General features: G+C 39.2%; 5 protein-coding genes across 6 annotated transcripts; 4 read left to right on the top strand and 1 right to left on the bottom strand.

Annotated features, from left to right (window-relative positions):
* Positions 1-871: 871 nt before the first annotated feature.
* LOC132955893 (elongin-B-like) lies at positions 872-4484 on the bottom strand. Its single transcript, XM_061028979.1, has 4 exons — positions 4331-4484; positions 3635-3769; positions 2902-3010; positions 872-1932 (listed from the first exon to the last, which is right to left on the bottom strand). The coding sequence occupies exons 1-4, from the start codon at positions 4331-4333 to the stop codon at positions 1820-1822; spliced, it is 360 nt and encodes a 119-aa protein (XP_060884962.1). The 5' UTR covers positions 4334-4484; the 3' UTR covers positions 872-1819.
* Positions 4485-4601: 117 nt separating this feature from the next.
* Positions 4602-8514, top strand: pkmyt1 (protein kinase, membrane associated tyrosine/threonine 1). Its single transcript, XM_061028973.1, has 8 exons — positions 4602-4722; positions 5492-5908; positions 6224-6458; positions 6573-6852; positions 6926-7032; positions 7125-7297; positions 7424-7647; positions 7798-8514. The coding sequence occupies exons 2-8, from the start codon at positions 5531-5533 to the stop codon at positions 8171-8173; spliced, it is 1773 nt and encodes a 590-aa protein (XP_060884956.1). The 5' UTR covers positions 4602-4722; positions 5492-5530; the 3' UTR covers positions 8174-8514.
* Positions 8515-8757: 243 nt separating this feature from the next.
* On the top strand, positions 8758-12314 carry LOC132955891 (zinc finger and SCAN domain-containing protein 29-like). Its single transcript, XM_061028977.1, has 3 exons — positions 8758-9069; positions 10054-10262; positions 10334-12314. The coding sequence occupies exons 2-3, from the start codon at positions 10073-10075 to the stop codon at positions 11215-11217; spliced, it is 1074 nt and encodes a 357-aa protein (XP_060884960.1). The 5' UTR covers positions 8758-9069; positions 10054-10072; the 3' UTR covers positions 11218-12314.
* Positions 12315-12461: 147 nt separating this feature from the next.
* Positions 12462-13451, top strand: LOC132955892 (rho-related GTP-binding protein RhoG-like). The gene is made up of 2 exons (XM_061028978.1): positions 12462-12584; positions 12704-13451. Exon 2 carries the CDS (start codon positions 12729-12731, stop codon positions 13272-13274), a length of 546 nt encoding a protein of 181 aa, XP_060884961.1. The 5' UTR covers positions 12462-12584; positions 12704-12728; the 3' UTR covers positions 13275-13451.
* A 1027-nt stretch (positions 13452-14478) lies between these two features.
* LOC132955890 (zinc finger and SCAN domain-containing protein 20-like) lies at positions 14479-16751 on the top strand. 2 transcript variants are annotated; one of them, XM_061028975.1, is made up of 2 exons: positions 14479-14830; positions 14948-16751. In XM_061028975.1, exons 1-2 carry the CDS (start codon positions 14641-14643, stop codon positions 15877-15879), a joined length of 1122 nt encoding a protein of 373 aa, XP_060884958.1. In that variant the 5' UTR covers positions 14479-14640; the 3' UTR covers positions 15880-16751. The 2 variants fall into 2 exon arrangements, with proteins under 2 accessions (XP_060884958.1, XP_060884957.1); XM_061028974.1 differs by having other exon boundaries at positions 14482-14830; positions 14945-16751.
* Positions 16752-17229: the final 478 nt, after the last annotated feature.

Raw genomic sequence — 17229 nt, 5'->3', positions numbered from 1 at the left:
GGGTCAAATATTCAACTCAAATCGTGATTAAGCGTAACCTGCTGAGTTATTTCTACCACATAAATTAGTTGAATATTCTACCCAAATGTTGGTTCATTTTAACTGGAATCTTTGGTTATTTTTTACCTCATAGTTTCATGTCTCCTTCAGTTAGACCTAAAATTACACATTTCAATGGATATGGATCTAGTGAACAATATAATCTTATACATTTGCCCACCAAATACTTTCTTCTCAAAATTCTACATACATGCATTAAACACACTGTGCCAAACTATTTTCTAAGAGAGTTCTGCACAACATAGCAGGATTGTAATTTGTCAAGTAACTTATTACAATATTACAAACTTAAAGGATTTAAGGAGGCAATGATTGTTGTTTTCTTTTCCTACTAGCCATAAAATAAAATAAACCCCCCAGACACTTTTTGCCAAATTATTTAAAGTGCACTTACACTGGTCTGGAAACTTTCCTTTAAGAAAACTATTGTACTATCCCAGTAGAGTACACAGAGAAAAATATGGATGGAAACTAAACAGTTTCTCCTTTCATAGAGAACTCAACGGTAACACATTTTGTATGTGTAAATCACTAGTTGAAAAACAAATAATCCAGCCTGCCAATTTTGAGCATGATGTGCATTCATACGTGTCTTCAAGGTTCTCAACTGCTTTGACATTTGTGGGGTAAATTCTCCAAAAACATTTATAGATGCGGCAAAAAAAGGGAACTGAGTGTGAACTAAAATATTTTGGATCCCTGATGTTTGGAGAGAAAGAAAGCATTGATTCTTTTGCAGTTATTTTGGCAAGATTTCCCAACAAAACAAACTCATTTTGAATAAAGAAACAGTCAGTTGTGTAAAAAAGAAAACAGGAAAAACTTTTTAATTAAGCAAGCTCACAGTTACAGGCTATGTTTGTGTGATAAGGGGAAGGTGCCACATTTATGTTGGTGACATGTGGTACATTTTCTTTTAAAGGAAGTTGTAACATTGGAAAACTCTTCTCCTGTGTACGCTGTATGTCACAGACAAAATGTTCTTTGACCAAATAAAAAGTCCCTCTGTTGTCAAAGAGGTCACTGGCTTTGGTCTCAGTGCATGAAACATACAACAAAGAACTGACGAGTTAGACATACAGAAAAAACACTAAATGACAACACAAAAGTACACGTAATAATCATAAAGAACTTCTTTCTTGGTATGAAATCAAATCAGAAATGTACAACAAAACTGGGGAAATCAGACCAAGGAAACTTAACAGTTCAAGGTTTAGCTGTTTGTGTGAAATAAAGCCTTTTGTTTTTTTAACTTGTTCATGCATTTTGCCGATTCAGACACCGGACTCCTTACCTACTCGTGTTACTTCTAGAGCACTGCGACACACAACTACGCCTTCACCTTTTCAAAAAATATTAAATGATAATAATTATTATAACTCACACACACACACAAACACACACACACACACACACACATACAATCATACTTTCCAAAACCAACTTCTTCACTCAAAACCTTCTTTGAGCAGGTTGGTGCTTAAGAGCAAAATCGAGGAGATAAAAATGCATGTGATGTGGAAATCAAACAAAAAGTTAAAAATGATTTGTGAAGCTAATGTCAGGAGAGGGGAGGGGTTGTGATGCTGGGATGATAGCATGAAGGTAACATGGATAGGTTTGGTTACCTATAACGCCCCCATCCATCAACTAATATTATATTACATATTCTCCACCCCACTACTTCTCCACTGCAGTGAATCCACACACACACCCACTTCCATTCTCCTCTCCACTGCTCGTTTCTTTTCCCCCATCATCACTGCACGGCCTGCTCGTTGGCAGTGCTACCCGAGTCCTGAGGTTTCATCACATCGGGGAGTTCTGGGGGGCTGGAGAAGGCCTCGACGTGCAGCTGTTCGAACATCTCGTCTGGTGGACAGAGTGGAGTACAGAAAACATTTAGCTCTATTGTGACAGCAGAGTTGCGACTGGATACGTGTGGCTACAGCATTTCTTTCTGCCAAGACATTTTACAGGTTTCAAGTATGATCTACTCCTCTTAATGTATCTGTATTCCATAAGAATAATATGTCCTTTATTTTTCTAAATAAGTTAACTTGTGATATTCATGAGATAAAAAATAATGTTTCTAATGTACAAAGAGAAATGGTCTGTGGATATATGGTGCAAACCAAAACTAAGAACATACTGTCTCATAAAGGATTGCTACAGCGTAGAAGCCTATGCTAAATTTAATTTAACTAAAAGACAAAGATCCCTCTGCGCTCAGCTACGTTCAGGAACATTGCCTTTAGCTGTAGTAGCTGCACTTTTCGTTTTACTGCCTGATGTATGCTGACATCAGGGATGTTCTTTTTAAAAGAATGTCTTCAAATTATGTTGATTTCTTTTGGTTAGGCGATTATGAAAAACTTGAGTTGTGTTTTAAAAAAGGAACCTTTGTTATAGCAGATTTTGTTTGTAAAGCCTGGGGAAAAAAGACAGAACACATTGTTTAAGACTAAACTGTGACAGGAGCCGGCAACTTTGTAATGTTATGATTTTTTGTGAACCACTGCAACTGAATTCTTTGGTGTCTTATAAGCCCATGAGGGTTGGGCACTTTGTGTGCATGACATGAAAATAAATTAATCATCATATTCTAAAAAGGGGCAAAATAAACGTAATCTGGAGGACAAAGTATTTTAAATCACTTCTTCAAGTGAATATGAAATTAGAAAACATTTGTATCCCAATCCTGGAACCCATCATTACACTGAATGTTAAAAAGTAAAATGTGCAGCCATAAATCATAAAATCAATAAGGGAAATTTAACAAATTGCAAAAGGAAAATACAAACATGATCTGTAGAGTCAATAATACCAAACTAAACATACCATTTATGCGGAAAGCCAGACCAACTGTAGCTGGGGCCTGAGGTCTGGCAGTCTGGTTGGTGAATCCACTATCACCAAGCGTTTTGCTGTCCTCTAGCAACTGGTCATCCTTTGGATCAGAAGTTTAAATGTCAAATCACCCTGGCCTCTGCTTACAACAATTCACTGTAATATATGAAAAGCTCACCTCATGCAAGCAGAGAACTGTCATCATGATAATATCTGTCTCTCCATACTGTAATCTGTTCTGCACATGTTACATTTACAAATTATCCCTGCACTCATGTTCACTTCATTTGTCTGTCTACTCGCCGTTATATTGTATAGTTTCTGCTTATAATATGTCTACACTCATGCACTTTAACTTATGTCAATACTGTCCATTTACTACTCTGTTTTTGCACATTTACATTCAATCTTCCTATTTAAGACTAGTAATGCTTAGTTAAATCCTGGTTTTATATTTTCACATTCTTATTTTTGATATCTTTTAGTGCTTATTTACTTTGTAGTTAATATTATATTGTGTTTAGATTGCTAACATTGTGTTTTTTTACTCATATTGTGTGTTTGGATAACCTGCTGCTGTAACGCCACAATTTCCCAGTTTGGGATCAATAAAGTAATTCTATTTCTATTATATTCTATATTCTAAAACAGCATGTGAGACATTTTAATGGAGAACTTTAGTTGTGCTGAGGAAAGACAAGTTCAGCATCTCTTCTTGACTCACTTTGTAGAGCCTCTGGTCTTCAGGAGTTCTCTTCAGGATTCCTTCAACAATCCGCTTCAGCTCATAGACCGTAGTGGACTCTTTGGCGTCTGTGAAGATTGTAGTCTTGTGACGCCGGATCATTAAGAACACGTCCTAAAGAAGAATACAATACAATCAATTACGGAAGTTTTAGTGTGTAAAAAGCAAACCGAGCGAAACCTTCAACAGCATTATAAGTTGGCTGTTCAGCTGTTTTGTGAGTTTTCTTTCATAATACACAGAAATTGACGTTTCAGGCGATCTAAAAGCTACCCACAAATATTGAGCAGTGGAAACCAGACGTCGATTCTAGCTAACCCAGAATTAGACTTCATGAAACAGCCTTGATCTAAAGAGACATAAATGAGCCCATTAGTTAAATGAATAAGTAAAATATTGACAAGCTCAGTTAATCTGACACGCTTGCTGACGTTACACCATTTCCAAGGTTAGCCTGGCTATGATAAGTTACCTTACAGCCTGATGGGAAAGCTAACATAGCAAACCTACGTTAGCATCAAAGCTAGCTAGCTGGATAGGAAACACAAACCAAAATGTGTATTGAACACAGAGTTTGTTTGTTATTTACACGTTTACACTTTTAAACAAGCACTAAACGTCAGCCCCGTTTTGCCATAAGCCAATGAAACGACGGAAAAATAATGTTAAAGTTACCATTTCAAGTGGTCAGCTAGCTAGCCAGTTGCGCCAGCCCTGTGTTGTGTGCAGCAGAACCCCAGACTGCACCGCTTACGGATATTGCGCAGTAAAGATGCGCGTCGGGTATTCACAGAAGAGAGGTGCGCGTCACTACGTGGAATCTTCAGAATTTGGCGCGAGGTGACTTCTAGTTGATTGTACGCGCAGTTTGAAACAACCTCCGACCGAGCTCCACTGTTTGGCGGACTGTCGTCAAAACTGGACTATGGTCAGTGTGATTTCAGTACTAAATTATACTTACTGAACGCTAAACTGTCAGTTACACGCGTTAGTTAGTGTAGTGGAAGTGAGCTAGCTGGCTAGGTGACGTTGTTAAGCTGCTGACCGGGTTCGTAACGTTAGTCAAAGTATGTTTTGTTTTGCTGACACTTCTTTGTGATAGGAAATAATTCAAATTGCGTGTCTGTTGCTTTGCGTCATGTAAAATTAAGCTGTAGCTTATTCAGAAAAGTAACTGATTTTACAGTGTATTCTTTGTAAACTTTGCTAAAATACGTTAAATTCATCTACATCTACATGTTTACGGTACCAGCTGCTGTGTATCAAAGAATCAGGTGGATTTTATTAGTACTTTAACTTGTTCTTTAACTTATGTCAATACTGTCCATTTACAACTCTGTTTTTGCACATTTACAGTCAATCTTCCATATTTAATCTTCCTATTTAAGACTAGTAATGCTTAAGTTAAATCCTGGTTGTATATATTCACATTCTTATTTTTGATATCTTTTAGTGCTTATTCCCTTTGTAGTTAATATTATATTGTGTTTAGATTTGCTAACATTGTGTTTTTTACTCATATTGTGTGTTTGGATAACCTGCTGCTGTAACGCCACAATTTCCCAGTTTGGGATCAATAAAGTAATTCTGTTTCTATTCAAGCATGTTAAGCTGGTTATTAGATGTGTACAGTCATGACCAGTGAGACCAAGCTGGAGGAAAAAAAAGACAACCTTCCCAAATTTTTTCTTAAAGGGGTGACATATTTTAGTGTCTGAACAGATTCTCTTTGGCAAATCAAACGTTGAAGCTCATGTGTCAGAAGTATACAATTATACATCCATTTTAACTGTCAGCTAAGCCAGCCAGTGCTTATTTTTCTTTTGAATGTTGCAGGTACCTTTCTTCGGACTGAGGAACTGAAGAAGTCCCCAAATGATGTCAGTGACAGTGGAAACCACAATGTCCAGGGTGCCTCTCCCTATTCCAACCCACTTCTCCCAAGCAGAGCAGTCCTTCTCCCTCAAAAAGCGCAGACTTCCTTGTTCCTCTTCGTCCACATCCAACTCGTCATACTCTTCCCCTACCTGGCTCTCACACTCTATGCCCCCACTGCCACCATCTAAAGGATGTCCCCCTCTAAGCAGGATGTTCCCCCAGCATCCATCCCCTTTCACGCCCTTGTCTTGCTCCCTTAGTAAGTCTCCCCCTGCCAATTCTGTATACGATCCAAGCAAACAGCAGTCCTACTTCAATCAGTGCTTCACTAATCTGGGGCTGCTGGGAAGAGGATCCTTCGGAGAGGTCTACAAGGTGAGGAAGGGGAAAATGTGTATGTGTATGAAAGCAATTAAACACATATTTAAACTGAATTATTGTCAAGTTTAAAATCCTTAGAAATAAATTATATTATGCGTTCAGATCTTTTTTAAGGTTTAATTTGTATCTGTTTGTGTTAAAAGCGTGGGATTAGGTCGAAAGGTAGATACATTTAGTAAGAGGTTTTTTTTTTTAATATATTTTGGCAGTTTGAACATCTGTGCTGTTGTTTTGTAATTGAGAAGCACAACTGCAAAGAAAATCTCTATGCCATATTTTTAACCCTCAGCATTGTCTTGCATTTTCTAGGTGCAAAACAACAAGAACAGCCGCCAGTATGCAGTCAAGCGCTCGGCTCATCGCTTCAGAGGTAAAAGCGAGAGGAACCGGAGTGTGAGAGAAGCAAGGAACCATGAGCGCCTGTGTCCTCACCCTCACATCCTGGATTTTGTGGCAGCCTGGGAAGAGTGCGGCCGACTTTACATCCAGACAGAGCTTTGCAGCACCAGTTTGCTACTTCATGCTGAGAACCAACCTGGGCCAGGTCTGTTAGAAAGGCACATAAATTAGAATATGTTGCATTTAATAAACATTAATTTTTGCCACAGAAAAAGATGAATTCCTTTCCTTTTCTTTCTTTTAAAACTATTGAATACAGATGAGCCTGCAGCGTGGGCCTACCTGTGTGACCTCCTCTCAGCCCTGCAGCACCTACACTCTCATGGTTTTGTGCATCTGGACCTCAAGCCTGCCAATGTCCTCATGACTGACTCTGGCCGTCTCAAGCTGGGGGACTTCGGGCTGCTGCTTGAGTTAAAGCAAAATAGTACAGAGCCCGCAGGGGGGAAATGGAAAGAGGATGCACAGGAGGGAGATCCTCGATACATGGCACCTGAGCTGCTGCATGGGGAGTATGGACCTGCTGCAGATGTATTTAGGTACAAATGCAATAAAAACTGGATTATCAAATATGTAAAACAGTGCATCATTTGTTGAATCGTTTTCTTTTAGTTTGGGTGTTTCTATTCTGGAGCTCGCCTGCAATATTGAGGTTCCAAATGGTGGAGAAGGCTGGCAGCAGCTCAGACAAGGCTGCCTCCCCTCAGAGTTCACCAGTGGTAAGATTCACTTTCTTTCTAAATTCTTAAAAATCATCTCATTTTCAGTTTTCAAATCTTCCGTTTAACTGTTTTTGCCTGTATGTATTAAGGCCTGTCAGCTGAGCTTCAGACAGTACTGCGGAAGATGCTGGCACCAGATCCATCTGAGAGGCCGACGGTCCCGGAGCTCCTCGCCATCCGCTCTGTTTGGAAACGCAGGTGGAAAAGACGCATTTATCTTCTGCTGGCCGAGACTTTGCTGACTCTGGCCTCCCTCTGCCAGGTAATATGTGCATGTGAATATAAAATGTATTGCAACAATTCCAGGAATGACTAAACCTGTCAATTTGTATATTTATATCGCAAGATTTCAGAAGTATTTTAAATGTTTCTTGTCTCTTTCTCGTAGTCTGTTGTGCGCAATGGCTGCAGACTGCTGTCCTTCCTTCCCACTCCTTCCTTTCTCCCTCATTGGACAAAGCCAGTTCCCTGCACTCCTCCCAAAGACAGCTGGGACAGGGATCTCACCCTGCCCCTTAGTGCCATGCATGCTGACTCAGGGAGCCCAGAAGATGATGCAGTGTTTCTTTTGGACCCCACAGACGCAGAGCTTTCCCCTACCTTCTCACACAGGTAGATAATCATTCTACTGATGTGTTGCCTCTGCTCTTTAAAAAGTCTCACTCATATGAACATCCTAACTAAAGAAAGAGTTAGTTGAAGACTTAATTTGTAATATAAGTCATATACCCTGCTTAAACTCACATTTTACTCTTTCCACAGGGTCAAATCCAGATTATCTGTGGAAAGCACATCCACTCCTCTCCCAGCTTCACCACTGCACAATCACAGTCCTGCCAACACACCTACTCACTCAAATACGAGCGACTGGCTCTCCTGTAACTTGGCACACACGCCCTCCAGCATTCACTCAAAGGGTTCCTGCCGCACTCTTACACCCAGCGTTAGCCCGATAAACAATAATTCGCACAGCCTGAATGAAATCTCCATGCACAGCCGACACTCTGTATCCACCAAGTCCTCGCAGAGATGTGGCCGCAGCTGGGTCCGGACCGAGGAGGCATTACCCCGACCCAACATCGAACCAAAGAATCTGCTAAGCCTGTTTGAGGAAACAACACTGGAAGGAGAGCCATGAGTTTACATTAAATAAGGGGAGATATTAGCCTTAAAATGTTGAGTCAATCTTGACCTAATGTATGAATGTAACATTTTGATTCCTTATTTTGTATAAAATGCTGCTGCCAAATTGTTAAAGTCTTATAATAGCCTCTTTTAATATGTCATGTACAAAAAAACATTCAGGGGCAACGGGTTGAATATATTATCGGACCTTTAAGCACTTTTTTTGTTTGTGTAAATGCAATCTGTTGCTGAAATGATAAGGGATGTTTTGTTGTTAAATAAGTTATCATTATATTGGTGTACTCTTGTACCTCGAGTTGTAAAAGAAAATAAATAGAGGAAGGGAAAAATCCAGATTTTGTTGTGTTTTTAGTAAAGGTAATTTATAATTCCAATAATTATGAGTTCATCTTAGTGCAGTGATGGCCCATCGCCGCATTATTTCACTGAAAAGAATTAATACATTTATTATTTCACTCTAGATACAAATCAGAAATCTGTCTTGTGATCTGCAGTGAATGCTTTTGTTATTTTTGAAAGCGCTGTTTTTGTCTTCGCCAGTAGATGGCAGCAACGCACCTCGCCCTGGATGTTAGCCACTTAAAATACCCAGGAAGTGTGAGTGTCCATGTTTGCTCATGTGTTTCCTGCGAAAATAAACAAAATCGATCGGGATATTTATTTGATAAACCAGTACAGGACTCATCTTCCAGAAAAGACACAACAAACGATGATAAATGGACCTCTTGCCTACCATGTCCTGACACTGGATTTTTACAACCTCGTCGATCATTTCTGCATCAATTTGAATATAAATACAATGAGTTTCTTCCATTTAGGATTTCTTCTACATTATGTTGGTTTCATCGGAGACTGAGAACGTTTGACGTCCATCACATCAGGTTTGATGTAAGAGATATCTTAAAAACACCGAGGAGCCTTTCTCTTTTCATTCCCGAGGGTCACAGCGAGAATTTCATTCGAGGGCTATTTTTGCATTCAACGCAATTTAATGAATTAAATCAAATGGCAGCATTGATGTTTAGTATTGTTAATGCTCCCTTTACAGAAAACTAAACAAATGCATTTGCGTTACCTCACAATACTTTTGCAAACTTGGCATCAGTTTTTGTTATACACTACTGTCCGGTAGGAATGCTTGTGCAATGTTCAGTAAATAAGTAAAGTCCTCTTGGTAATCCTAGATCCAGGAGAAAGACTGGTATAGTTGAAAATTCACAGATTCACAGGTTTTTTATTGTATTTTTTTTTTTACAGTTAAATGAATCCCCATAATTATTTAAAGGTATGTTTCGAAAACAAAGAGTTGCTGTAAAACCAACCTGAGATCTTTTATGTGTGAGGTGAGCGATCATAGGTTTCATGTATTTTTGTGTATTTGTATTACCACATTTTATTAACTTAAGTGTTGTATTAATATCAGAGATCATATACTAATGTTGTGTCTGTCTGTCTGGTAGGAAAGAGTTGTTTTTAAATGTTCTGCTGACCAAGGAAGGCAGAATCACCTGTCCTCAGCTTCTGTTTAACTTCATGCCAAGTGACGACAAAAATAAAATATTGCAAGGGAACACAAAAGTATTGCGAGGTAACACAATAAGAAAAATATTGCTGTGACCCCTGGAGCAGTATTTGAAGTTGAAATAGTGTCTGTATTTCACTCACACCAATGCCTTTGTTTGCTATTAGGGTAAAATGATATGTTAATTTGCACGCTCTAGTTTCTGTAGAGTGGAGTCTTAAAAATAGTTTTGATAGTTGTTATAGACTTGTGAAGCAAAACTCAACAAACCTTTTGTAGAGAGCATTCTGCTCCTGCAAAGATTGATCACTTACACACAATTGCCACCCCCCTTTTCTCCAGATTTCCAGTTTCAAATTGTCGATAAAGATGTCCAAACTTGAGCGTCTGAACTTCCGCGTGGAGAAGCTGCTGTCTAAAGCTGTGCAGGAGGTTCTGAAGGTGGTAAATGAGACTGTGTCAGAGTACCAGGAGAAAACTGCCAGAACACAGAGAGAGAACCAGAGTCTGAAGAGGAGACTGCAGGAGCTGCAGGAGAGCACACGACTGGAAAGCAATGGTAAATCGTCTAATTACTTGTTGCACAAATGATTGAGACTGTTTCTTTAAATATTGCCTCTATTTTTGTAGGAATTGCGGCACAAACGTCCCTTGCAGCCCCGCAGCCTGATGCTGAGATTAGTCTCATGGAACAGGGACAAAACGAAGATCAGGAAGAGGTGATTAAACTCATCTCCTTTGACAAGGACAGTGCAGCAATGTGTCCCTCATATTCATTCAAAGACTTTGACTCTGAAGCATCCACAAAATCATTACCCAACTCCTGTCTCTCCCCTTGTGCTATAACCAGCTCACATTTTAAAGGTGATGACTTGTCTGAACCAAAAACTCTAAAAACGGAGATCAAAGATGGACTTTCAGCATCAATTTCAAACCATATGGTCTGTACCACTGCGGTTATAAACTCTGAAAAAGATCATACAATAAAAGAAGAGGCTACATTGGAAGAATGCACCGTGGACAACAAAAGTGATTCATATGCTGAGGATGCAAGAACGGCAACATCCTTATACGCGCTACAAGCCAATTCAGGACTCTCTAATGACACAAGGCTTGTCTTTAGTCTGAACCAAAATGGAATAGACGAGCCACTAACTCAAGGATACAAAGACATGGACAGTGAAACAGCAGAAAAACAATACGCCGCCCAGAAGAACACAAAAGCTGAAGGTCCAGGCTTAAGAATTTTCCAAAGAAATGTGAGAAAACACTACAGCTGTGTGCTGTGTGGCCGCACCTTCAGGCATGCTGGCGACTATAAGAAACACAGTCGGGTGCACACTGGGGAGAAGCCGTACTGCTGTTCAGTGTGCGGGAAGAGATTCAGTCAGTCAGGCTACCTGAAAGTTCACCTGCGCTACCACACAGGGGAGAAACCATTCAAGTGCAGCCACTGTGGTAAAAGCTTCAGTCACTCGAGTAACATGAAGAAACACCAGCAGACTCATCTGTGAGCCTTCCATGTGTACAGTTGTTGTTTTTTATTGATTCATAGCTATGTTATAGACACAGCGCTGCCTGTTCTCATGCAGATAGAAATAACCCAGACAGTTTCATGTCAAATAAGTCGTACCTTTAGCTTTTAAGTATCAAGCACAGTCTAGTATTTCAAACATTCCTGCTGTGCTGCCATTGTCTGATCTTGACTTTCTTTGCGCATACTTTTTTTGTGTCCTTTTTCTTTTTTTTTTGGTTAAGGTTCCACATTCATTTTCAAACCAAATGAATCTTTTTGGTGCTTCTTTATTGTCAAGTTTTCTCTATCAACAAGTTTCCTTTACAATGATTCGACATAATCTAAATCCTTAAAAACGACACCAGACGTTGCTGACTTCAAAACACTTTAGAGCGTCGAGTAACTTGAAGAGTTCAGTATGATCAGTGTGTGTAAAAGTATTGAAATGATTGTCTTATTGTGATCAGTCTAAAGGTGTGTTTTTCAGTAATAAATAATAAGGCATGCCACGTGAAAGTACATAGTAAATCCAGCCTTTAGAGATATCAGCATAAGTAGAGAAGAAAACTATCAATAGCTGATCTCTGACACTTAACGAGGCTGTGAATGTATGTAGAAAAATAGCTACAAAAAATATAGGTCCATGGAAAAAGTGTAAGCGTTTAAAGATGCCCAAGTTTGACATGACGTGCTCTCACGAGGCCAGATGAGTCTGTTATGCTTGAAGCAAATGAATCAAGTTGCAGCGTAAGAATGAGAGACATAGTTAAAGCCCTAAAAAAAAAAAAAAATAGTTTTATTTTCAAAGCAGCTCCTTGTGGCTAATATTGACACAAAGAACTACATTATAAAATGAAAGAAGCCTTATTACACCATTTGTGGACAGGACACAGTCAATGATCTATTGTTAGAAGACATTTACAGAACATGATGTCATCCAATATGTCAACAGCACAAACTCCAAACCAAAATTGGGATTCAATACTTTATTATATGTAACACATAATGCAATAGGAGTATCTGTGCATCTGTCTTTTCTGTTTTAGAGTCATATGTACTGAACTGGATTACTCAGCATTAAATGTTTTACTGTTACATGTTTCACCTTTGCCTTGTCTTATTTATGATCAGTAAACTGTACCTCTGGTCCGGTAAGTATTGCAGCGACTGGTTTCAGAGAACACTTTGAAGGTATTATGAAATTCCAAAAATTTCCAGCATGTACTTCCCTTTCCCCCCCAACTGAATGAAACTTGTGCAAGTGCAAAGGACTGCCTACTTTACCTCATATGTCATGTTCTACTCAATAGTATTTAAACCTTTTTATACAGGATGACTACAGGAAACATACGACAGATCTGACAAGTAGGTTGAATTTTTCAATTCAAATTGTGTTTTAATATCTTCTTTCATCTTTGATCCAGATGTGATCATATCATGTGAATCCTACTTAGTATGCTTAATTATAACTTTTTACGTTTCAGAGTTTCCGGAGGTGAAGGTGCTACAATGAGTGTCCGGTGTGTGATAGTTGGAGACAATGATGTAGGAAAGACCCGTCTAATCCTCAACTATGTCAGAAAGATCTTTCCTACAGATTACCTTACCCAGGTTAACGTAGACAACCAGACCGTCACCCTGCACATTGTAGACACTGCTGGCAGTGAGGACTATGACCGTATACGCCCTCTCTGCTACATCAAAGTCAGTGTTGTCATCATCTGCTTCTCCATTGCTAACCCAACTTCCTATGAGAGTGTCAGGCGCAAATGGCACCCAGAGGTTAAACACCATTGCCCCAATGTGCCAATTCTCCTTGTGGGAACAAAGAGTGACCTGCGTGATGATCAGGAGGTCCTGGAGAAACTGAGGGAGCAGAATCAGACCACAGTGACCCAGCAGCAGGGATCAAAGCTGGCAAAGCAAATAAAGTCTGTTAAATATCTTGAGTGTGCCTCAATCAACCAGCATGGGCTGGATGAGGTGTTTGAAGAGGCTGTGCGGTCCGTTCTTAGTCATTCATCCATCACCAAGAATCCCTGTGTCCTCCTGTAGGCTATAGCTTGATAAGAGAATTTTATTTTGACGTTATGTTTTGTGCATTTTATATGTCTCTGTTAACTGAGCTCATGGTGTTATTTGTTTTTAAAGACATTATGTTTGTACAATTCTAAAGGAAGCTTTAAGTGAATGCTACAGAAGTGTTGTACTCTATATACATATGTAACAAAGCACACCATGTTGATTGTTTTTATTGTAATATTTAAGCCTACTTTACAAGCCTTTCGTGTTATATCATATTTTGTTTTTGCTGCTTCAAAAGGTATAAAGTATGGAATGAAAATGTGTATTTTATTTTCCATATAGAATAACAAGACAGATAGACAGACAGACAGATAGATTGATAGATAGACAGACAGACAGACAGAAAGATAGACAGACAGACAGACTGATAGATTGATAGACAGATAGATAGACAGACAGACAGAAAGATAGATAGACAGACAGACAGACAGACAGACAGAAAGATAGACAGACAGACAGACAGACAGATACTTTATTGATCCCGAGGGAAATTCAAACTGACTACAAACATTTGCTTTAGAATTAGTGTAACGGAAGATCAATAAGAGTCTCTTGCAAAAGACAGTGGTAACCAAACGGCATAAAACAAAAACCAAACCAAGATCTTTTTATTTTGAAAAGTTCACACCGCACCGGAAGTGATGCGGGTACATCTTCCGGGTGTTGCACATTTGTTTTGTTGCTCATCTGGTTTAGCTCCATACATTTGTGTCCTATTTAGTTGTTCTTGTTGTTACCATTTAAGTTCACAGAAAGGTACGAAAAGGGAAGCAATTTATTAATATTAAAACAAGATAGCGGGGTTGTTAAAAGATCAGAGGGGGGAAAAAACACGAAGAGAGCTAATGTAGCTAACATTAGCAGTACAGTCGGTGCTTACTTCACGGCTAGCTGGCAGGTAACGTTACGCCATGAAACTAAATCAAAAGTTTTCAATATGTTTGATTTAAAGTCAACGTAATATAAACCGTGAACGACTATGTTGTCTGTAACTCAGCAAAACGTGTATTTCTGGTTCATGTAAATAACATTGAAATGAAATGACCCTGGAGGATTAACCTGATTGAAAACGACCTGAGCACCTGTAATATTAAACCATGTTATCATGTAACACATGTTACATCAAAGCTCTTGTTGGGGAATAATCTAACCTTCAACAAAAGTAGATGATAAAATAGCTCAGTACATTTCTGAACTACTGACACCCATTGTGTTTTTGTCTTTGAGAAAATAAATCCTATTATTGGTCATTTAGTAATATTTGTAAACATAGTACTTCATTTCCAGGGGCTTAATTCATAAGCAATCTCACCCTTTCTTGTCATTTTATTTCAGGATGTCTAAACTTGAACGTTTGAATGCTCGAGTGGCCAAACTGTTGAATGAAGCTGTGCAGGAGGTTCTGGAGGTGGTGAAGGAGACCGTGTTGGAGTACCAGGACAAAACTTCCCGAACACAGAGAGAGAATGAGAGTTTGAAGAGAAGACTGCAGGAGCTTCAGGAACACTTAACAAGAGATAGCATAGGTGGGTAAGAAGGGTGTTATTCATGAGGATTTATCATTACAGCGTATGTTATCATCTTTTTGAGTTACCTCTGAAAAAGTGTAACACTCCTTTTTTTTGGTATTCATCTCACAGCAGCTTCTCCTGAAATAAGTTCATTACCTCAAGAAAAGGATACCGCGCACCATCAAGAGCAGGAGTCCAGCCTCACTTTGAGGTGTAAGGCAGAAGTATCCCTCACAGACCAAAACAATGAAATGGGCCACACGTTTGACAACGAGGGAAAGCGGGGCGGAAACCATCAGGAAAGCTACAATAACGTTAAACCACAGTCTGAGTGCAACACAGCACAAGCAACAGAACATTGCAAAGCACAAAGCGAGGAGGATGCACAGATTGTTAAGGAGGAAATGACTGTCCACGTGTCACAGAGTGCAAACAGGAATGTCAATTCTGCCTCATCAAATTTTGCGTCTATCCCACTTTCTCAAACCTCACATGGGCTGAACCTGGCTGTCATCAAAACAGAACCAACAGACTTAGCAGCATCAGAGCAGCCATCGGATCAGGAACAGTACAGTGGATGTGTAGATTTGAGCAGCAACTCTTCACATTTCAACTCTGCTGAGAAACAAAGGTCCCAAGTTAGCACTGAATCTCATGGACGAGTCTTTTTCCACTCAAATCATGCCGTACCGAGGAGGCATGGATTCACAAAAACCCACAAGGCTGCTTTTGATGCAAGAAAACTGAGAATGGAGCACTTTAGCAGGGAGGAAACACACTTGTGTGTTGTTTGTGGAAAGTCTTTCAGCAGGGTTGGGAACTTAAGGATCCACCTGCGGTGCCATACAGGGGAGAAGCCGTATGGCTGCATACAGTGTGGGAGACGTTTTAGTCAGGCAGGGGACCTGAAAAAACACAAGAGGGTCCACACAGGGGAGAAACCTTACTACTGCAGCCAGTGTGGAAAGAGCTTCAGCCGGGGGGAGAACCTGAAAAGACACCAGAAGATCCACATCGGAGAGATTTTACAGTTACAGCAAGTGTGGAGGGAACAGCAGCAATGATGGTTAAACTAGACTCACTGCCAATCAGAACGCCTACTTTCTGGAGAATATGTGAAGGAATATTTTTGCTCTCTGAATTTTATTTAGAAATATTTGCAGCGTATTTAATTTATAAAAGCTCCTGTAAAGCATTTGGAATTGTTTAAAGAAGTTACTGAAAGTTGTGGTACGTAGCCCGTTGTTTGCCACTTACAGTAGTCCGCCCCTTAATAATTTATACAGGGCCACAACAGGCAAGCACTTAACCAAAGAGGCTGACTCGCTACATATACTGATACACAAATATAAAAGCATCATGTCATATTCTGAACTGACGTCAGCCTAATGTTCTATTTGGCCGATGAGATTTGTTTCTCTATCAAAACTCAAACCAACCAGTGCTATGATCAGCTGACCTGAACATCAACAGGTCTGTGTAAACCTTTTAAAAGAGGCATGGGTAAACTGCAAAAAAAAAAACATTAATATATAGCTCTTTTCAGATAATGTTTTTATTGACATGCATCGTAGCATCAACAAAAATGAGAAGAAAAATGTTTTCGATATTTGCTCTTTAAAGGTATATTGGTGCATCTGTACTACTAAAGAGAGGGTTGAAGAATCGTAACATGACAGTGTGTTGCATAGTGTAACACCTCTTTGGGTCATGTGTTAAACCATATCTTTTAAGATAAGTATGTAAACCTAATGACAAATACTGATTTATTTTTAAAATCAGAATAACAGCATGATTGTCTTTGATTTCCCCTGATTGTCTGGAATGATTGGTGCTTGTTGGATGCTGGATATCTTTATTGCAGATTAATATAGAATAAAATGGAAGCAGGTGTTTGTAGAGCAAAAACAATAAACTCAGTTAGTTCCACTACAAAGTGCCAAGTGTATATTGTTTTGTATTGTATATTGATATGTGGTTCTTCAGAGCACCGGTGAACATACTGCTAACTCAAAATGCTTGTTGATATACATTTGCGTCATGGTGTAATAATTAAAATTACAAAGTAAAAGCAGACACCTCTTACATCCCCTTGGGGCTCAAGGAATTTATAAGTATTTTTTTTTACCTCATGAGTTAGTTGGGTTAAGTAATATAAGACAAAAATATGAATTTATCATGTGCACAGACTTGACTTTACAAACCAGACGTTAGGGATTTTGACAGTATAACCACAGGCACACACCCACAGCCAAACCCTGCACAACAGACAAAACAGTTCACACAGTAACATTCAACTTGTGATGAATATTATAGTTCAAATCCAAATACTATATAGCAAGAAAATAAAGTGTATGTAAAGGTTGTGTAACTGATCTTACTGTGTTCGACCATCTGTAGCCAATTAACAAATG

This window comes from Labrus mixtus, chromosome 21 (assembly GCF_963584025.1).
Source record: "Labrus mixtus chromosome 21, fLabMix1.1, whole genome shotgun sequence".
NCBI lineage: Eukaryota > Metazoa > Chordata > Actinopteri > Labriformes > Labridae > Labrus > Labrus mixtus.
Note: the sequence above shows the minus strand (reverse complement) of the source record. Positions and strands in the feature narration are given on the sequence as shown.

Bases quoted from the DNA above. Each gene is read 5' to 3' on its own strand.
- LOC132955893 (XM_061028979.1), bottom strand. The intron at 3,011-3,634 runs GTGAGTCAAGAA...TCTGATCCAAAG, and splicing joins AAGACCAGAGGCTCTACAAA to GATGACCAGTTGCTAGAGGA. The intron at 1,933-2,901 runs GTATGTTTAGTT...TCTGTCCACCAG, and splicing joins TCTGGCTTTCCGCATAAATG to ACGAGATGTTCGAACAGCTG.
- pkmyt1 (XM_061028973.1), top strand. From the start codon at position 5,531: ATGATGTCAGTGACAGTGGAAACCACAATGTCCAGGGTGCCTCTCCCT. The intron at 5,909-6,223 runs GTGAGGAAGGGG...TGCATTTTCTAG, and splicing joins CCTTCGGAGAGGTCTACAAG to GTGCAAAACAACAAGAACAG. The intron at 6,459-6,572 runs GTCTGTTAGAAA...TATTGAATACAG, and splicing joins TGAGAACCAACCTGGGCCAG to ATGAGCCTGCAGCGTGGGCC.
- LOC132955891 (XM_061028977.1), top strand. From the start codon at position 10,073: ATGTCCAAACTTGAGCGTCTGAACTTCCGCGTGGAGAAGCTGCTGTCT. The intron at 10,263-10,333 runs GTAAATCGTCTA...CTATTTTTGTAG, and splicing joins CACACGACTGGAAAGCAATG to GAATTGCGGCACAAACGTCC.
- LOC132955892 (XM_061028978.1), top strand. From the start codon at position 12,729: ATGAGTGTCCGGTGTGTGATAGTTGGAGACAATGATGTAGGAAAGACC.
- LOC132955890 (XM_061028974.1), top strand. From the start codon at position 14,641: ATGTCTAAACTTGAACGTTTGAATGCTCGAGTGGCCAAACTGTTGAAT. The intron at 14,831-14,944 runs GTGGGTAAGAAG...TTCATCTCACAG, and splicing joins CTTAACAAGAGATAGCATAG to CAGCTTCTCCTGAAATAAGT.